This window comes from Cetorhinus maximus, unplaced genomic scaffold (genome assembly GCF_964194155.1).
Source record: "Cetorhinus maximus unplaced genomic scaffold, sCetMax3.hap1.1 HAP1_SCAFFOLD_2003, whole genome shotgun sequence".
In the NCBI taxonomy this organism is placed as follows: domain Eukaryota; kingdom Metazoa; phylum Chordata; class Chondrichthyes; order Lamniformes; family Cetorhinidae; genus Cetorhinus; species Cetorhinus maximus.
This window is the reverse complement of record NW_027597943.1, coordinates 21,044-40,793: the sequence shown is the minus strand read 5'-3', so window position 1 is coordinate 40,793 and position 19,750 is coordinate 21,044. Positions and strand designations below refer to the sequence as shown.

General features: G+C 45.5%; 1 protein-coding gene across 2 annotated transcripts in view; it reads right to left on the bottom strand.

The window, feature by feature from the left end:
- Positions 1–19,750, bottom strand: part of LOC144676845 (RNA-binding protein fxr1-A-like) — a 37,110-nt gene that overhangs the window by 3,830 nt on the left and 13,530 nt on the right. For both annotated transcript variants that reach the window (XM_078537167.1, XM_078537166.1), the window contains 9 exons: positions 17,667–17,760; positions 14,870–14,986; positions 12,997–13,167; positions 9,999–10,077; positions 8,773–8,882; positions 7,982–8,068; positions 4,341–4,521; positions 3,184–3,399; positions 910–1,110 (listed from right to left, as the gene is read on the bottom strand). In XM_078537167.1, coding sequence (XP_078393293.1) covers positions 910–1,110; positions 3,184–3,399; positions 4,341–4,521; positions 7,982–8,068; positions 8,773–8,882; positions 9,999–10,077; positions 12,997–13,167; positions 14,870–14,986; positions 17,667–17,760 — 1,256 coding nt within the window. The remainder of the gene's footprint in view (positions 1–909; positions 1,111–3,183; positions 3,400–4,340; positions 4,522–7,981; positions 8,069–8,772; positions 8,883–9,998; positions 10,078–12,996; positions 13,168–14,869; positions 14,987–17,666; positions 17,761–19,750) is intronic.

Genomic DNA, 19,750 nt, shown 5'->3' with positions numbered 1-19,750 from the left:
CAGTCTGGATGAGTTGATCTCATCTGGAGCAGAGATAAAGATGCCCCGCTCACTGCCACTGCTTTATGCTACACCAGTATCGTTTCAATTTTAAAATGGTGGGGGGGGGTGATGGAATCGAGGGAGCTGGAGGCTTCCATATACAAATCTTTGAAAGTAACAGGACAAGACAACCAGGAGAAGGCTATCAATAAAGCAAATGGGATCTTTGGCTTTAAAAACAAAGGCTTGGAGTATAAAATTAAGGAAGTTAATGCTAAACCTTGATAAAATCACTGGTTAGGCCTCAGTTGGAGTATTGGCTCCAATTCTGGGAGGATGTCGAAGCCCTGGGGAGGGTGTGGAGGAGGTTAATTAGAGTGGGACCAGGGATGGAGAGTTCAGTTAATGTGGGGAGACTGCAGAAGCTGGGATTGTTCTCCTTAGAGCAGAGGAGAAGGAGGGGAGGTTTAATTGAGGCGTTCAAAATCACGAGGGGTTTAGATAGGGTAAATGAGGAGAAACTGTTTCCGGTGTCAGGAGGGTCGGTAACCAGAGGGACACAGATTGAAGAGAATCGATAAAAGAACCAGAGGGGGAGATGAGGAGAACTGTTTTTTTAAATGCAGCGAGCTGAGATCTGGAAGGCACTACCTGAAAGGATGGTAGAAACAGATTCAATAGGAACTTTCAAAAGGGAACTGGATAAATATCTGAAGGGGAAAAATCTTGCTGGGCTATAGGAGTGTGGTGGGGGAGGGGGGCGCAGGGAGAGGAGAAAAAGAGTAGGACTAACTGAATAGCCCTTTCAAAAGGGCCGAATGACCTCCTTCTGCACCTTCTCGTTTTATGGTTCGCACCTGGGCAGAGTTTTTGGACCATGCACAGCAATCATGCCAAGCACTTAACAGGAAGCAGACCCTCACATACCCACACCGTTCTCATTGATCGACGCGTTGTCAGACTCCACAATCCCATCCATCATGGTGGCATCATCGTCAGTGCGCCGTCTGCGGGATCTGCGGCGCCGGTTCGTGTTGGCGTGCGATTCGCTGGTGTCAGTGTCACCAGCTTGATCTGTTTCCGCGTTCTCCAGCAGGCTGTAGGGATTGCTGTCAGGGTCCTTCAGCACTGGAACACGAGAGTGGGCACGCACAATTACCAGACAGAAAAAAATACCGTGCATCGCATGAAGAAACAGGACAAGGTTTTGCTGTCAAGCAGCACCTCATCAGAAATGTCGATATTTTGCTCACGTGAAGCTTCATTTGTTCATCAGTCGGTCCTGATGAAGCTATACTGTCTCCCTTTACACAACGATTTAAATATAAAAACCTCGCTGGTCTGTTCGGCCCACCTCAACAAACTGCTTCAGACTTATTTTCTCTGCAGCCCTTTTGTCTTCTGACTGGGCCACCCGCTCTCCTAGCGCTCAGCTGCCTAGTCTCTGCTCTCCAACTCCCTCTGCCTCTCTCCCTATCCTCCATCAAAACACAGCAAAAAAAACAATTTTTTAAATCAATAACTAGGGGACATAATCAAGCCTGGCACTCCAACTGCAGTGCTGCTCCGCTGGATGTGGCACCTTTTAGATAATCCCTCGCCACTATTTCAAAGAGGAACACGAGAGATCTGAGCCACTATCTATTCCTCAACCAAAACCACTAAAAACGGTTATCTGGGTTATTAACACAATGCTGTTTGTGGGAGCTTGCTGAGTGTAAACTGGAAGCCTCGTTTCCTACAATTTAACAGGGGCTACAATTCAAAAAGCATTTGACTGTAAAGCACTTCAGCTCATTCAGAGTTGGTGAAAGGTGCTATAGAAATGCAAGTCTTTCTTCCTCAAAGCCCAATTTTTCTACCCAAGTATTATATCACCACTTCCTATACTCACTCTCTCCCAGAGCTCAGCAGTCTGTAAAGGGCCGTGGTGGCTTTGTATATCAAAATACACTAAATAAGTCAACAGTGGGATTATTATTCAGAAAGGATATCAAACAAGCCTTCATCCAAACTGACCTCATTAAACACAGAATTGAGTGGCCCAGGTTATTATGGGGAAGAACTAAGAAGTTATTTGACCTCTTCTCATTTGCAAGAAGTGATTGTTCATCATATGTTTAAATCTTATTTGACTGTACACCTTTAAACAGTTACTTACAATGTCTGTGCTTGAGGATGGTCTGTACTGGGGAACAGAACATAGGAACAAGACCTCTGGCAAAATCCAGTCATACAATTACATCACTTAACTCCATCTAAAATAATCACCAGCCCACCTGCCCATTTTGACTCTGTTAACCCTTAACTCCCCTGCCTAACAAAAATCTACCAATCTCAATTTTGAAATTTTCAATTGGCACCCAGCCTCAACAGCACTTATTTGGGTGGAGGTGGTGGTGGGAGGGAGGGAGGTGGGGTGTGGGGGGAGTAGAAAATTGTTCCAAATCTCAAGAGCATTTTACAGGCTCTTGCAACTGAAGTTTTGTTTCTCACAGGAGACCATCACCCACTTGATAGCAGGGAACAAACATTTCATTTCAACACTAAGATAAAAGCAAAATACTGCAGATCCTAGAAATCTGAAATAAAAACAAAGTTCTGGAAAAACTCAGCAGGTCTGGCACCATCTTTGGAGAGAGAAAGAGAGTTAATATTTCAGAGTCTGTATGACTCTCCTTCAAAGCTAAAGAGAAGTAGAAATGTGATGGATTTTGTACTGTTTAAGAGGGGGTGGAGCCAAATAGGTCAGGGATAGGTGGGAGCTCAGAAAAGACTGAAAGATATGGATACAAGACAAAGGGAGTGTTAAGGGTAGTATTAAAGACTAAAGAAGGTGCTGATAGTGGCATAAAGTTAAGATAGCAGAATGTGCTCATAGAACAAAGATCGGTGAAAGGGCAACACAGAAACAAGTGACAGATAACCCTATGGGGGTGCAGGTCAGGGAAAAAGTATAAAAATGATTTAAAAATAAAGAGATTAAAAAATTGGGTTAAAAAAGGAGAGTGTTCATGGTCTGAAGTTGTTGAACTTAAGTCTGGACGGCCGTAAAGTGCCTAATCAGAAGGTGTGTTGTTCCTCCAGTTTGTGTTGGGCTTCACTGGAACATTGTAGCAGGCCAAGGATGGACAAGTGGTCAAGAGAACAGGATGGTGTGTTCGACAGGCAGTTTTAAAAACAATTAACAGCCCAACTTACCTGCACTGATTGACGAACTCCCACCTCGACCTCCGCCACGGCCTCTCCCAGACGGAGGACCCCCTCGGCCACGGCCTCCCACTGGCCTCCTCCGGTTAGTGTCGGACCCCTGCCTGCGATCCCGCTCCTCGTCGGCCTGACCCACTGACCAATCGCTCAGCTCATCCCTGCGTTCCGATTCAGTCTCGGAGGCATTGGAGAAATCGGAGTTGTTGTCTGCAGCAAGTAAAGTTCGGAGATTAAGGAGAGTGCACACTTCAACAAGTATCAGGTCGAGACCAGATTCTGACGATGTATCTACCTCCGCCACGCCTGTATTCAAATCAGGCAAGTGTGAACAGAAATGGTGAGGGGCTTTTGTACACGAGCCATCTAAACAGGCCACTGGAGAGTCTGCACAGCTAGATCCCAGTTGTCTGATTTGAAGGTACACTCCTAGCCTTAAGGAATTAAGTGAAAGACCTAACCTCATTTATTTCTCTCATTTTCCCCCCACACACGTCAGTGCAGTTCAGCTGATTGGCTGCGAGTTAAAGCCCCACCCAGGGAGTTGAACACGTAATCTAGGCTGACACCCAGAGTGCAGCACTGAGGGAGTGCCGCTGCGCTGCCGACGCTCACCGGCCAGGGTTCTGGATGAAGAACGAGCAGGTGGGGCTGAGGCAGCAACGGGCAGGAGGGAACCAGAGTCCAGCAGAGAAACACCTCTGCGGAGGGAGGAGATGGGGAAATGAAACAAGACACACTATGAATTGCAATGGATTCAGTGATGGCAACAACTTGCATTTGCATAGTGCCTTGGATGTGGCAAAACACCCCCAAGGCATTTTGTAGGAAGGTTAGATGGAAATTTGTCATCCATAAAAGGAAATACCTGGGCAAAAAGGCAAACTATAAAGGAAGAGTGGAATGTAGAGAAGCAGAGAAATTTAGGGAGGGAATTCCAGAGCTTGGGGCCTAGGCAGCTGGAGACATGGCCACTAGTGCTGGGGGCAATGAAAATCAGGAGTTTTGGTGATAATCAGATGATAATAACAGTACCTGCTGCTTATAAATTGGCGTTTTCTTTCTAAAAAAGATAAAACCGAAGCTGCACAGTAAAGATAAAAGACCAACAATCTGCTGTGTCACAGCACCACGAAGTTAAAGGCAGGTACCTCGCCTCCCTCGACCTCGGCCGCTATAGGATCGTGAGCTGTGCATGGAGGAGGCAGTGCTGTCATCGGTCATGTAGCCACGCTCCTTGTCTGCGCGGTTGGACAGCGGGCGGTATCCCATGCCGATCTGTCGGAGCTGTTCATCTATCTGTAGTCTCTCCAATCGCAGCTGCTCTACCTCCTGCAGGTAAGGAGGGAGAAAAAGTGAGTCCGCAACTGGTTTTCCAGTCGTACAACAAACGTGAACAAATTAAACGAGCAATGGGAACCTTTAGCACCCTCATCCCACTATTTCTACCCTCTGAAGGAGAAGCTTGCTCATTGGCATGCAGTCCCATGTCACTGACTGCCTTTCACTTCTGTGCCCAACTAACCATTCTTCCGTTGTAAGAAAACGTAGCCATGATACTGCCTCAAATTCCACTCTGCTTCTGCCCCTCGTCAGTAGTGGTCAAAATTAAATTGCATTTTGATAATGCCGTTCACAACTTCAGGACAATCTCAAAGTGTTTTTACTGCAAATGAGTACCTTTGAAGAGTTTTATAAAGTGGGAAATGCGACAGTCAGTTCACGCACAGCAAGCTCCCACAGACAGCAATTAAATAAATAACCAGGTCATTCTGGTTTTCTTTTAAAGTAAAGCGATGTTGGTTGAGCATTGATTATTAGTCCAGGGCATTTGGCTCTTCTTCCAAATAAAGCTGCAGAATCTTTTACGTCCACCAGAGGGGTCAGACAGGAACTTGATTTATTACCTCATCTGAAAGACACACCTCAACAGTGCAGTGCACCCTCAGTACTGCACTCGGAGCGCTGGCCTGGATTTATGGCGTTTAAGTCACTGCAGTGACTCAAAGCCTTCTGACTCAGTGCCACCCACTGAGTCATGGCTAACACGGTCAAAAGGTAATGATCTGGAGTGGGACTTTAGCTAACATTCTCCACTCCCACCTTCTCCAACCCCCTCCTCGACACCACGCTCAGTGTGACGATACCCATTCTTCCCTTCTCCCTCCCCCGCTTCTCAAACTGAGGGATACCTCCAATTCAGTGCAACATGTGGGCAGAAATTCTCTTGCAGATTGGCACTGGAAGAGGAACCATCCTCACTCAATGCTTCAAAACAGTTCTTCCCAAACCCAAATGAGCAGAAAAAGCGAGCAGCCTTTCCATCAAAAATCATTCAAAAGGTTTGGTCATTTCGCCTGAGGAACGACTGAGCAGCAGCAAACTCAGGGTCAAAATGGTCACCGCTACATGAGGTTTACAGTGATTGGGACTGCACTCAGCCTTATTCAGTGGCCATTCAGTGGCCTTGTGACATCCTGAGATTTGGAACAAGTCCTCTGAAGTGCGTCGATGTGTTAAGCTATAAAAGGTTCACAGTACATTGATCATTGCTACTGTAAAACACACTCGGACATGCTTCAGATGCACGGGTGAAAAACAAGTTGCAATCGGGTTGACACGAGGCTGCTGTTTAACTGCACAGCCTGCTGGGGGCACAATTACTGTTCCCATTGATGGCAAAGAGTGCTGTGTAAAATTACGCTTTCAGAATTCACATGCTGATATTAAACAGCGAGACAGCTGCTGCAGTTTAAAAAGAATACACCGGTGTGGATTCACACAAGGATGTGCAGCATTGTACATGGGTGGCCCAGCACCACTCCAAGGTTACAATGGGAGCGACTCACTTTGCTATCCTGAGGGATTTATTGCTCATGTTCATACGGTCAGGATTATTTCATGGAATAGGTGGGAATCTGGTTTTATTTGTTCTCTTCCTTTTTTTTTTGATGGTGTCAGGAGGAGGTTTGAGAGAAATAGAGAGACTTACGTTTATTCTGAAACAGTTAACACTGATTCTGACAAAACCATTGCAATTCTGAGGGAGACAGAATCAGGGTGGCGGAAGGCAGAGAATCTTACAACTTCTGATTGAAGTTTGAAGTGCACTGAACACATGACTTCTCTTCTCAATGTGAATGGCTCCACGTCACTAGCAGCAAGCGGGTACCTCCCCCTGACACATCCACCAGGCATGGGGCTGTTTAACCGTGGAGACAACAGCCCAATCTGATCCTGCTGAGAATCCACAAAGACATTTTCCAACAGAAGGTGGGAAGGGTCACTAATCATCAGCAGTAGGAATTCTGGCAGATTTCTCTCCTCTCTCTCTCCCTCCTCTTCCCACCCTCCCCACCAACCACCCTGCCACTGACTCCACCCGCCCCAGTCTAGAGGCCCACCACTGCCCTCGTTGAGATCAGCTAATCATATGTTGCCCTGTACCAGACAGTGCAGTACATCTGGCTACTGACCAAAGCCAAGACTCAAAAAGCAGTGAAAGAAAGCTTTCAAGTGAGGGAGATCAAATAAACACGGAATCTACTTGGGAGGTGGGGGGGGGAGGTTATGAGGAGTGTGAACCATCAGGAATTTCTGACCTACAACAGCAGCTGAAAATCAAAAAAAGAATAAATCTTACAGCATTACAGGCAGCAACAGGAGGCTAGATGCCTGCAGCTCAGTGAAGCTGAGCCGGGAGGTAAGGCATCTCAACAGGGCCACACAATGCAGCTCGCCCTCCCCCAGGGGCTAACACCAAATCACAGGCTTTACCTCCCCTGGGAGCACTGCCAGAAGTCACGACATAGAGCTGTATTTAGATGCACAAGTGATGAGCAAGGAGGAATCCATTCCTGGAGGTAAGCAAATACTGGTAATTTAATTAACAAATGTCCAAAAAAAACCCCACACAGGGAGGGTGGAAGGATGCAGAGTTCTAAATTAGTTCACTATGACCACCTCCTCCCCACCAAGGCAAAATCAAACGGCACATTTGGAGCTTCAAGTGCAGGGACTTGCACACTGGATGTGTTAAAGAGTACACACTGCTTAAGCTCACTGTGGCCTTGTTTTGAGCCATGTATGTGACTCACTGTTAGGCACCCACTGCTCAACAGTATCACTTCACAGCTTGTATGTTCCCCCTCCAGTATGAAGAATATGCATACTAGATACAATTATACTTTATATAGCAACATACAACAGGCGGTCAATCAGCACAGCGTGCCTACGACAGCTCTTTTGAATCAATTAATCCCACTCCCTCTGCTCTTTCCCCATAGTCCTGAAAATTTTTCCCCTTCAAGTACTTATCAGATTTCTTTTCGATGGTCACAACTGAATCTGCTTCCACTGCCCTTCAGGCAGTGCATTCCAGACCACAACTTGCTGTGTGAAATAAACTCATCCGCCCTCTCGTTCTTTTGCCAATCACCTTAAATCTGTGTCCCTCTGGTTATCGATCCGCCTGTAGTGGAAACAGTTTCTCCTCACTTACTCTATCAATTTCTAACGTGTCTACTGAATCTCCCTTTCAGCTTCTCAGAGAAGAACAATCCCAGTTTATGATGCTCCTTATATAAGGGGCATAATACTGCACATTCTATAAAGATAGAACACATAGACTCTTCAATAGAGGTATTATATATTTTACACAAAGGAAATAAACAGTAGTTTCATCTCAAGAGGGAAAACCCTGGGCCACAGAGTCTCCCTCCACATTTCCAAACTGTGTCCAACAGGGCCCGAGCAGCAGAGGCAACAATTTGTCAAATTGTCTAACAGTTACCGTCAGGTAGGACAGGTGATACTCCAGCAGCACTTGAGCATTGACGAGATTCTCCTTGGTGCCAACGAATGTGAAAGGAACCATGCCCTGCAGGATAGAGAGGGACAGAACTGTAAAGCCGATGGTCCACTGCCTCCATTTGTCTAGTGTTTCCTGACTGCTAGGTAACCTCCAAAGGATGGTCAGGGGAAAGATTGGGCTTGGTTGCCGATATGCTGACCAGCAGCAGGCAGTGACCACATTCCAAAAAGCAGCTGGCTCAGGAAATATAGCATTCTAGGACTGGATGGGTTTTCATATCGTCTCAGTCCATGAGGCCTTTACACAATAGTCACCTTGCTGCCATCTCAGTGGAATGTGGCTTGGGAGAAGTAGTTCCCAACAGTATGCCCACATTGGGAGCACTGGGCATTCTCGGGAGGTCAAGGCTGCAAAGTGTCAGACCGGATTCGGACGATGCCTGAACTTCTGGAGTGTTGATCCTTTGGGGCACCACCAAATAACGCGAATTGTCTTGCTCCCCACAATGCAGTTACACCAGCTTTGTTAACCCGGGGTTACTTTGCCTCGCAGCTTTGTGCCCACTGCATTCTGTGCCCAGTGAAGAAAGTCTATAACCCTAAGGTGCAGCATCATTGAGAGGGAGCACTAAGCAAGTCACCGACTGGGAACTGGACCCTCAGCAAAAAGCTTGTGACTAAGGTTACTTTATTATCCAAAGCAGAGGTGATATTCAAACACAGTAACCTTCCCATTAGTACCCAAGTGGGATTTCATTCAGAAGCACCCACCTCCTCCCTGGGCAGCCTCTTATCATTGTCTCCTTCAATCCGAACTCTCACCACACCAGACTTGTCCACAATCTCTTGAATTACTTTCCCGTTCTTGCCAATCACTTTGCCTGCGTTACAAACAGAGACACATGAACAGCATTAGCTACCCGCAGATTATTCTTTAGGAAAAACCTCAACCTTTTAAACAATTACTTTTGTTAAAAAAAAACCCGATATTGAGAATCTTCTACTGGCCGACAGTACAAGTTGAAGGGCTCTTTGCCGTCTTTCAGCACAAACCCAGAGGGCCTGTGTCCAGCTGACTCAGTGAACGGGGTCATTGTTTTACTACAGATAAGGAGCATTATCCTAACTGATGTTGTTCAACACCTGTCAAACCCCCAGCTGCCCCTTGTAGCTACATTTAGGACAATTGCATTAAGTGTTAGTACAACAATAGAAAGGTACACTGATCAAGTCAGTGGACAAAACTGGTAGATTGAGTTAGCTCAATGTGAGGAAGTATGTGTCCACTTTGCAGCTAAGAGTGAACAACCTATTTTCTAACTCCAGAAGCTCAGAACAGTTTGGGAGCAGAGGGATTTGGGAGTCCCCCAAGCACCGAAATCACAAAGCTAGTGGACAGGCATGTAAATAATAGAATTAGCTCCCAAAAAGCTGTTGAGGCTGGGAGTCAATTAGAAGTTTCAAAATGGAGATTGATAGATTTTTGACAGTAAGGGAAGGGGATTAAGGGTTACAGAACCAAGGAGAATAGATGGAGCTGAGAGACAAATCAATGATCTAACTGAATGGTGGAACAAGCTAAATGGCCTCTTCCTGTTTCCATGTTGCAGTGAGGCACTCTACCTGCAGGGAACCATTTTGCAAAAACGAGCACGAGTTTCTACAGCACGGAAAACAGAAACAGAAATTAGGTGGTAGGTATAACTCTGGTCCTTCCCTGCCTGGCTGTGTATGCGCTGAAATGATCATAATTGCACAATCCTTAAATTAATTTATACTTTTTAAATGACTGTTTTCACTGTTAGGAATTATAATTACTTGTTTAATTTGCATCACCACCACAATTTGGCACCTGCCACCATGATGATCCTTCAATAAACCAGTTACCCACGTGTCTATGCAGCTCAATGACAAAAGACAGAGTCATAAGTTGGCTGCTTTAAAAGATGTTCTTAATTGTGATGGAACCTGTGACCAAGGACCAGGACAACACTCACCAACCAGGCTGCGCGGCACTTGAACTGAGTTCTCGGAGAATTCCAGGTAACCTCGAGCCTGTTTTACAGCTTCTGGTGTCTGGGGAGGGGAAAAAAAAAGAGAGACAGTCTCGTTATTAAATAAATTACTTTCACTGCAACACTATAAGCTGACATGATCCCAGCTGTCTCAGCCAGGCCTTCCATCAATTTATTAACGATTGAGAGTTAGACGATGGAGCACTTACTGGCCAGATTGGATTTGTTCTGCTTATTGTGGGCAGGACACACCGTGGCAATTTTCCACATTGCTGGGTAGATGCCAGTGTTGTAGCTGAACTGGAACAGCTTGACAAGAGCCATGGCTAGTTCTGGATCATAAGTTTTCAAGCACTTAGCCAGAATGTTGTTGGGACCCATCACCTTTGCCATATCCAGTGCGCTCAGGCATTTGATGTCACATGCAGAATGATTTGAATTTGCTGAAGACTGGCTGCTCCGAAAGTGAGGACTTCCTAAGGGAGCAGAGATGGAACATCCACTCGCATTTCTGGCTGAAAATGGCTGCAGACGCTTCATTCTGGTCTGTTGCATTCATGTGCTTGGCTTCACCAACATCGAGGATGGGGGATGTTCATTCAGCCTCTTCCTATCCTTAGCTTAATTGTCCACCACCATTCACAACAGGATGTGGCAGAACTGCAGGGCTTTGAATCTGATTCACTGGTTGCGAGATCATTTAGCTCTGTCTAAAGTATGCTGCTTCACTCTTTAGCGTGCATGTAGTCCTGAGTTGCAGCTTCACCAGGTTGGCATCTCATTTTTAGGTATGCCTGGTGCTGCTCCATCATGCTCTCCTACACTGCTCATTGAACATAGGTTGGTCAACTGGCTTGATAATGATGGCAGTGAGAGAGATACCAGGTCATAAGGTTTCAGATTTGTGCTAAATGGATGCCCAGTTTCAAGCCACTAGATTGGTTCTGAACCTCACATCGGATTACATAGACAAAACGGCACAACAGGCCATTCGGCCCAGCCAGTCCATGATGGTATTTATGTTCCACTTCAGCCTCCTCCCATATTTTCTCATTTAAATCTGCCATTATCTATTGCATTGAGCACAGCGATAGTGCCACATAATTCAATGGAAGGTGTCCTCAGTGTGAATAGAGGACTTTATCTCCACAAGGACTGCGTGGTGGTCACTCCTACCAATACAGCCATGGACAGATATTGTTGCTACAGGTAGACTGATTAGGAAGAGGCCAAGTGGATTTTTCCCTTGTGTTGGTCCCCTCACCACCTTCTGCAAGCCCAGTCTGGGAGCTATGTCCTAGTTTTAATGGTGTTACTGAGCCACTCGGTGATGGACATTGAAGCTTCCGGCCACTTCCTCCAAGTGTCGTTCAACATGGAGAAGTATTGGTGCATCAGCTAAGGGAGGGCAGGAGGTTTCTTTACCCATGTTTGACCTGATACATGAGACTTCATGAGGAGTCTGGGACATTGGCTATAAGGTATGATTCTGAGAGTAGGACTATGTTGCTTGATTAGTTTGTGGGATACATCACCCCAATTTTGGCAAAAGTCCCTAGATGTTGACAAGGAGGACTCTGCAGCTGGGTGTGCCTTTGCTGTGTCAGAGTCTGACGTTCAGTGGTCTGTTGGGTTTTATTATACTTTGTTGTAGTGGTCTGATACCACGGAGTAGTTTGCTAGGCCATTTCAGAAGGCAGTTAAGAGTCAACCACATTGTTGTGGGTCTGGAGTCACATGTGGACCAGACCAGGTAAGGACAGCAGATTTTTTTCTCTAGAGGGTATTAGCGAACCAGATGGGTCTTTACAACAATCTGGTAGCTTCATGGTCACCGTTACTGGAGGCTAGATTTTTATTCTAGATTTATTCAAACCACGGAAAAGAAAGCGTGTTTGGGAAATTACTGGAAGTTTGTTTTTACACTAGTAAGACAGGTGTAAAACCAGCTGTTCGAGGAGACAGTGAGGCGGAACACCATGGAGGATGTCAATGGATTATTCACCACTCAACCAAAGCAGTTTATAAAACACTGGTTAGGCCTCAGCTGGAGCACTGCATTCAGTTTAGAACATCAGGCTTCAGAAGGAAGTCATGGCCTTTGAGAGGGGGCAGAAGAGATTTACTAGAATGGTTCCAGGGATGAGGAACTTCAGTGATGTAGGCAGACTGGAGAAGCTGGGGGCTTCCCCTTAAAGCAAGGAAGGTTAACAGGAGATTTAATAGAGGTGTTCAAAATCAGGAAGGGTATTGATAGGGTAAGGATAACTTGCACCAGCGGCAGGAGGGTCAGTAACCAGAGGAGGCAGATTTAAAGCGATTGGTTAAAACAAAAGACTAGAGCAGACAAGAAACTTTTTTAAAAATATAAACACAACGAGTTTGCTAGGCCATTTCAGAGGGCAGTTAAGAGTCAACCACATTGCTGTGGGTCTGGAGTCACATGTGGACCAGACCAGGTAAGGACAGCAGATTTCTTTCTCTAGAGGGTATTAGCGAACCAGATGGGTCTTTACAACAATCTGGTAGCTTCATGGTCACTGTTACTGGAGGCTTTTTATTCTAGATTTATTCAAACCACGGAAAAGAAAGCGCTGCCTGAAAGGATAATGGAATCTGATTGTGCATCAACTTCCAGAACAGAATTGGATAAATATTTGAAGGGAAAATATTTACAGGGTTATGGGGAAAAGGGGAGGGGGTGGATTAACTGGACAGCTTTATCAAAGAGCTGGCACAGGCCTGGTGGGCTGAATGGCCTCCTTCTGTACTGTAATCGTTGTATGATTCCATAAACAATCTATACTTCTAATAACAACGTGAGAATCTCTCTGTAAAGTGTGTTGTAATGTTTGTTTTAAGAAAAACCATAGCTAGAAAAATCATGAATTGTGGCTGACTTTGCTCCGATTAACCAAGTAAAGTGAATACCCTGTGACAGCAGCCACTTTATAATGAATACAGCCTTCCTGCCCCTCACCTCTCCATATATCCGGAATGTGCATGTGACCTCGTCCAGTTCAATTGCCGTCACCCCAGGAACCTTTCTGGCCTGCTGAATGTTGGCGCCGTGTGTTCCAATTGCAAGACCCATCAAATCCTCACGGACACTGAACTCCTCTTGAAATGCAGCCGCCAGCTGCTTGGTGGTCTGTGGGGTTCATCAGAGGCGGGGGTGAAAGAGAGGGAGAGGAAAAAAACTTCAATCAGCTGATTGCTCCTGTGCTACACCACGCTGTTTGAATTCAGAGCTCAAAGACAGCAAACCGAAACGCATCAGCCTCAACTTCGATATATCAACGTTTCTCTTTGGTCTTTCTCCTTCTGCTGCTTCCTCTGCCCGCAAGTTGCATCTCTAAATATGTGGGTGATCCCACGCTTACCCAAACTACATTCCAGAGCCCCATAAACAGCCCTCGAATCCTGGCAAACAAACACTTGGAGCCCAGGCAACTTGAGACCTGTGTGCATGCATGAGTACGCCCTGCTTGAATTTTGAGCCTGGTAAGTCAGGAAAAGGGCCTTTTTTTTTTTAAATATCAGTATGTTGTCTGATTGGATGTTAAAGCCTTAATCAGAACATTGGGAGCTTTTAGTACCAGTGGCTTTAGACGCTCGGGAATTAATGGGAGCAGGGATTCAGACTTTATATGGGTTTTTCCCCCCAACTGCACCTCTAAGCTGCACATTGACAGAACCAACATTAAGATAAACTTGGGTCATTACCCTCACACTACATTTAGCCACAATAAGTCTGAACTAAAGACTGACTGGCTGATAGGGTGTCATTCATTCCTGAAAAAGGCATTGATGGATCCTTTACCATGGATTGCTGCACTGTTTATCATACACAGTTCACCTTTACCTGAAACACTTATGTCTCACCTCGCAGTCCGTCAAGGGGACAATGGGAACACAAATTCTGCAGACTGCCTATAAATGGAGCAACAAGTTGGTACTTTTCACCTTTAGAACCAAGGGGGGAATCCAGTCCTGACTGTTGGGGTGAAACTTTCTATTTGATAGCTGTGAGGATCCAGTGTGAACGGTTCAGATTCTCTTCAATTAGGCAGGGACTCAGCCCTAAATTGTTGCTACAACTTACAGGGATTTTAAAATAAATATATTTATTCTTGGGGTGTGGGCTACACTGGCAAAGCTAGTATTCAATGTCAAGAGTGAACAATGTAGTGGGGGATGGAGGTCACATACCATTTCCCTTCCCTGAAGTACATTAGTTAAGACTTGGGCTCACCCGAAATCCTGTTGCTGTATCCTAACACACCAAGTCCCGTTCACCCATCACCCACCCTTGCTGACTTACACTGCCTGGATTTTCAAATTCTCACTCCTTCCATGGCATTACCCCATCGTACCTCTAACCTTTTCCAACGCTACAACATCTCCGCTCCCCCAATTCTGTCCTTTTGTGCATCCCCAATTTTAATCGCTTCACCATTGATGGCCATAACTTCAGGTGACTGGGTCCTAAGCTCTGGAATTCCTACCCTAAACCTCTCCACTTCTCTAAGTCACTTCTTAAAACCTACCTCTTCGGACACATTTTTGGTCACGTGTCCCAATATTCCCTTATACAGTTTGGTGTCAAGCACTGTCTGGTAAGGCCAGGATAAAACATTGAGGATATGTCAAATGCACCACGTAAATGCAAGCTGTTCTTGTACTTTCCCAACAATAGTTTTTTTTTGCACTAGCCCATGTTTAATTTCAGTCGTATACTTTGCAAGGACGGACACAACATCCGGGTACCGTAACCACTCAGGCTAATGGAAGCAGCAGCAAGGTACAGCGTATGTCTGTAACCTCAAACCCGTGCAGCCAGCCTTGCTCACCTCGAGGTGTTTCGTAGCCTCCTCGTTTCTGGACATCAGCATCAGTTTGGTGCGAATACTGCGGAAATGCATGTCGCTCAGCAAGCCCGCACGTTTCACGGTTGACTCATTAATGGACTGTAACAGATATAAGAACTTTTATTACTCTCAAGCCCTTTGCAATTTAAAAAAAAAGTCAAACACACACTCTGTTCTTGCACATTCGTGTCCCTCTATTTGTGGGTATGAAGCTTGAGGTTTAAGAACCGGAGTGGCCCAAAGCTCAGCTTCCATCACACCTTTTGTCATTTAAGCTCCCCCAGCCTTGACCCAGCACAGACATTCCCCTCTGTTCTTTCCTCCACGTCCACTAGTTTTTTTTTTCACCGTCTGCGCTTGTTTAAAGCCTGTTAAATTCCACACACCCACTTCTGGTGAAAGGTCCTCAAGTTAACTATTTTTCTCTCTCCACAGATCCTGCTTGACCCATGGAGTATTTAAAGCATCTTTATTTCTGATCTCCATTTTGTACCACCTACTCTGGTTAAGAGGAGCGGCAGGACATCTATAACGAGGGCACTGCTGCTTTGTAACACAACATTAGAGGTGGGTGGTCTGTTTAGCATCTTTAATCAAATACATTTAGTCCCCCTTTTAAGTTGCCTCAATCAGTATCACTCTGCTTTAACATCACGGATATGAGGCCAGTACATGCACTTAGCACTGGATTTCCACTTTAGTGTTGTTTCACACTGGGGCCAACGTAGCACTGACCCCATTGTCACCATTTTTAAGCAGTCTCTCCAGCTCGCCACTCCCCTCCCTTATCCTCCCCCTTACAGCCCCATTTACTACCTCCATCCCTCCGGTGAGGTCAAAGTTGATCGGGGGAGGCAAGTAGAAAGCAAACGTATTGCTTTTATATTTTAAAATTTATTTTATTTGAAAAGTTATTTTGTTTACAACTACAGGATTTTAGGAATGTACAATATTTCAACTTTCAGGGTATGATGTTTTAATGCTTCTTTCTGACAAAAAAGGTCCTACAGAATCTGGCTACATTGGATGTAATGGGAAAACCTGATTTCACTTCAAGTCGTTTCCCTTAAAGTTGCACTTTTTAGGAATGCAACTACAATGTTACGCAAGGAATTACTGTACGTCTTTCTTACACACACACACATGCACGTGCCACCAAACCTCCCCATAGCCAAACCAACAGTATAGCCAGCGTTGAAACTTCAAAGTTATAAACATTCAGACATTTGAAGATAGGCCATGCTACATTATCTTCCACATTTGTACCTATAAAAGGCACATGGGGTTCAAATCCCATCAAGGCAGCTCACAAATTCAAATTTAAATTTAATGAATTAATACATCTGCAATAAAAACTTAGCCTCTGTAATGGTGACCATTAAACTATCAGATTGTTGTTAAAAACCCATCTGGTTCACTAACACCCTTTAGGGAAGGGAACCTGCTCTGGCCCTACATGCAACTCCAGACCCACAACAATGTGGATTAACTGCCCTCTGAAATAGATTAGCAAGCTGCTCAATTAAGAGCAGTTAGGGGTAGGTAACAAATGCTGGTTTTACCAGCTGTGCCCATATTGCAGGAACAAATACAAGGCCCAGAACAGGCACCATTACAAATCACACAATGCTAAGCCATCCAAAACCCAACAGTTAACAAGTCTTTGGTGAATGGATGGGTAAGACTCTCAAAAAAATTGATAAACAGATTCCAAGCCAAATGGTGAGGTATGAAACTAGCCTTAAATCCTCTTTTCTTGATAGTTACTTTATTTACAGAATACAGCATTACATAGGTCTGCCTTTTACCTAACAACCCAGTTTTCCAGGAGTTCCCCCTTTATGTGCTCAAGATACTTAAATCAATACCCTCCACCTTAACATAATATTGACAAGAATGAGGGATACATCATTTAGTAAAGTAAATGCCTTTCTTCATTCCAAATCCTCAGTCACAGAAGAGGTTTGCACCTGGTAAAAATGGAATTTAGCTTGCACTTTTCCACCTGCAATGTTATTTTCAATAATCTCTTCCATCCACTCCTGAAGGGATTGATTTTCATTTATTGAAACAGTATGAAGGGTACTAGTGGCCCTCAAGCACTTTAAAAAAATATTATTTCACGGGGCGTGGGCATCGCTGGCTAGGCCAGCATTTTTGTGGCTCATCCCCAACTGCCCTCGAGAAGGTGGTGAGCTGCCTTCTTAGTCCCTGTGGTGTAGGTGTACCTACAGTGCTGTTAGGGAGTTCCAGGATTTTGACCCAGCGACAGAGAAGGAATGGCTGTATAGTTCCAAGTCACGTTGGCAGGGGGGGCTTGGAAGAATAACTTCACCAAAAGTTACTCATTCAGCTGTGACCTGCAACATGGCAAGCTATTCAACTGCGAGGGGCACCACAGCTGAGCCTGTCCCTGTTCTCGGCGTATGCCTAACCACAAGAAGTGTTGCAGCACAGGAGGGCGGACATTGGCTAATTTTCCCTAAAACAGGGTCCCTGGAATTAATTCAGCACGAAGGAGGGATCGAATTAGGGCCCAGTCTGGCCTACACAGCTCTGCTGCTCACTGGATAAACTCTAAAGATGATGCAAAAAGCACAAGGCAGCCCTCATTTAAACAGCACCCAGCGTAACGTGCACTGGACAAAGAAACCATCATCCAGAGCGAGTACCAAGGCCGAAGAAGGATTCAAAATTCTCAAAGCAAGGCAGGTGCTGAATGGACAACATGAAGAAGCTGGCCAAGCAGTGTGCATAATGTAATGAGTGCTATTCTTACCAGGAGGACCAGCTCGCCGCTGCTGCTGTTGTATACGATGGAGTGCGCTCCAACAGCTTTTTTGAAGTCCTTGTGAGCGTTCTCGTTTGCACAGCTGCAGAAAGGAAGCACATTATTTATTGGTTTCTTTGGCCGGGGGGAGGGGGTGGTGAGGAAAAGAGAGCGAAGGAAGAATAAGCTTAATGTACAAGAAAAGACTCCTATCCCTACAGCATCTTTCACAACCGCAGGGCATCCAAAAGTTCCTTATAGCCAATAAAGTGCTTTTTGAAGTGTGGTCACTGCTGTAATGTCGGAAACGCAGCAGTCAATTTGCACGCAGCAAGGTCCCACAAACAGCAATGTGATAGTGAACAGATCATCTATTTTTGTCCTGTTGGTTCAGGGATACTATTGGCCAGGACACTGGGAGAACTCCCCTGCTCTTCTTTTAAATAGTGGCCATGGGATCTTTAACAGTCTAGCAAGAGGGGTAGACAGTGCTCTCATCTCATCAAAAAAAAACACCACTTCCTCGGTACTGCACGACAGCAACAGCCTACATTTTATGCACAAGACTCTGGAGGCAAATGCAATGTTGGCATTTATTTCGAGAGGACTAGAATATAAAAGCAGGGATGTGCTGCTGAGGCTTTATAAGGCTCTGGTCAGACCACATTTAGAATATTGTGAGCAATTTTGGGCCCCGTATCTCAGGAAGGATGTGCTGGCCCTGGAGAGGGTCCAGAGGAGGTTCACGAGAACGATCCCAGGAATGAAAGGCTTTAACATATGAGGAACGTTTGAGGGCTCTGGGTCTATACTCGATGGAGTTTAGAAGGATATGGGGGGGGAATCTGATTGAAACTTACAGAATACTGAAAGGCCTGGATAGAGTGGACGTGGGGAAGATGTTTCCATTGGTAGGAGAGACTAGGACCCGAGGGCACAGCCTCAGAGTAAAGGGAAGACCTTTTAGAACAGAGATGAGGAGAAACATCTTTAGCCAGACTGGTGAATCTATGGAATTCATTGCCACAGAAGGCTGTGGAGGCCAGGTCATTGAGTGTATTTAAAACCACGATAGATAGGTTCTTGATTGGTAAGGGGATCAAAGGTTACGGGGAGAAGGCAGAAGAATGGGGTTGAGAAACTTATCAGCCATGATTGAATGGCGGAGCAGACTCGATGGGCCGAATGGCCTAATTTCTGCTCCTATGTCTTATGGAGCAGGGATTGAACCCACAACCTTCTAACTCAGAGGAGAGAACCCTTCCCACTGAGCCGTGCCTACATCATATCACAGGCCGGTGGGAGTAGCATGAAGCTGAAAACTGCACCATGGCATCAGGGAATGTGACACAACGGCCCAGAGGGCAAGCAAACGATTCATTTCCCGACAAGTAATTCCCATACATCACCACACCCGTATGCAATTCAAAATGTAGCACAGAACACAGGTTAAGCGAGTAGGACACAAGTGTGCCGGATGGAGTTCAACATGGAGAAATGAGAGGTCATACACTTTGGATCTGAGAGAAACATATTGGCGAGACATCAGGAGCTGTGGAGGGGCAAAGGGATTTAGGTATCCAAACACACAAACCACTGAAAGCCAGTGGACATGTTCAAAAATAAATCCAAAAGGCTAATGGAATGTCAGCCTTTGTCTCAATGTGGGGGGTGGGGGCAGACTGAAATACAAAGGGGAGGAAGTGATGCTTCAGTTGTATAGAGCATTGGTCAGACTCTGTCGGGGGTAACTGCGTTCAGTTCTGGGCACCACAACCCAGGAAGGAGGGGGTGCAGTGCAGGCTCACCAGAATGATACTGGGACTAAAAGGGTTAAGCTGGGGACAGATTGCACTGACTAGGCTGGTATTTCCTCAAGTATGGAAGATTAAGGGGCGAGGCAAATCGATGCGTTTAAGGGTGGGGAGAGCCCAGGACAAAGGGGCATAACCTTAAAATTAGAGCCAGGCCGTTCAGGGGTGATGCATGTAAAGGAGATTGGAACACACTCGCCCAAAAAACTGTTGAGGCTAGAGTCAATTGGAAATTTCAAACCTGAGATTGATGGATTTTTGTTGGGTAAGGAGATTAAG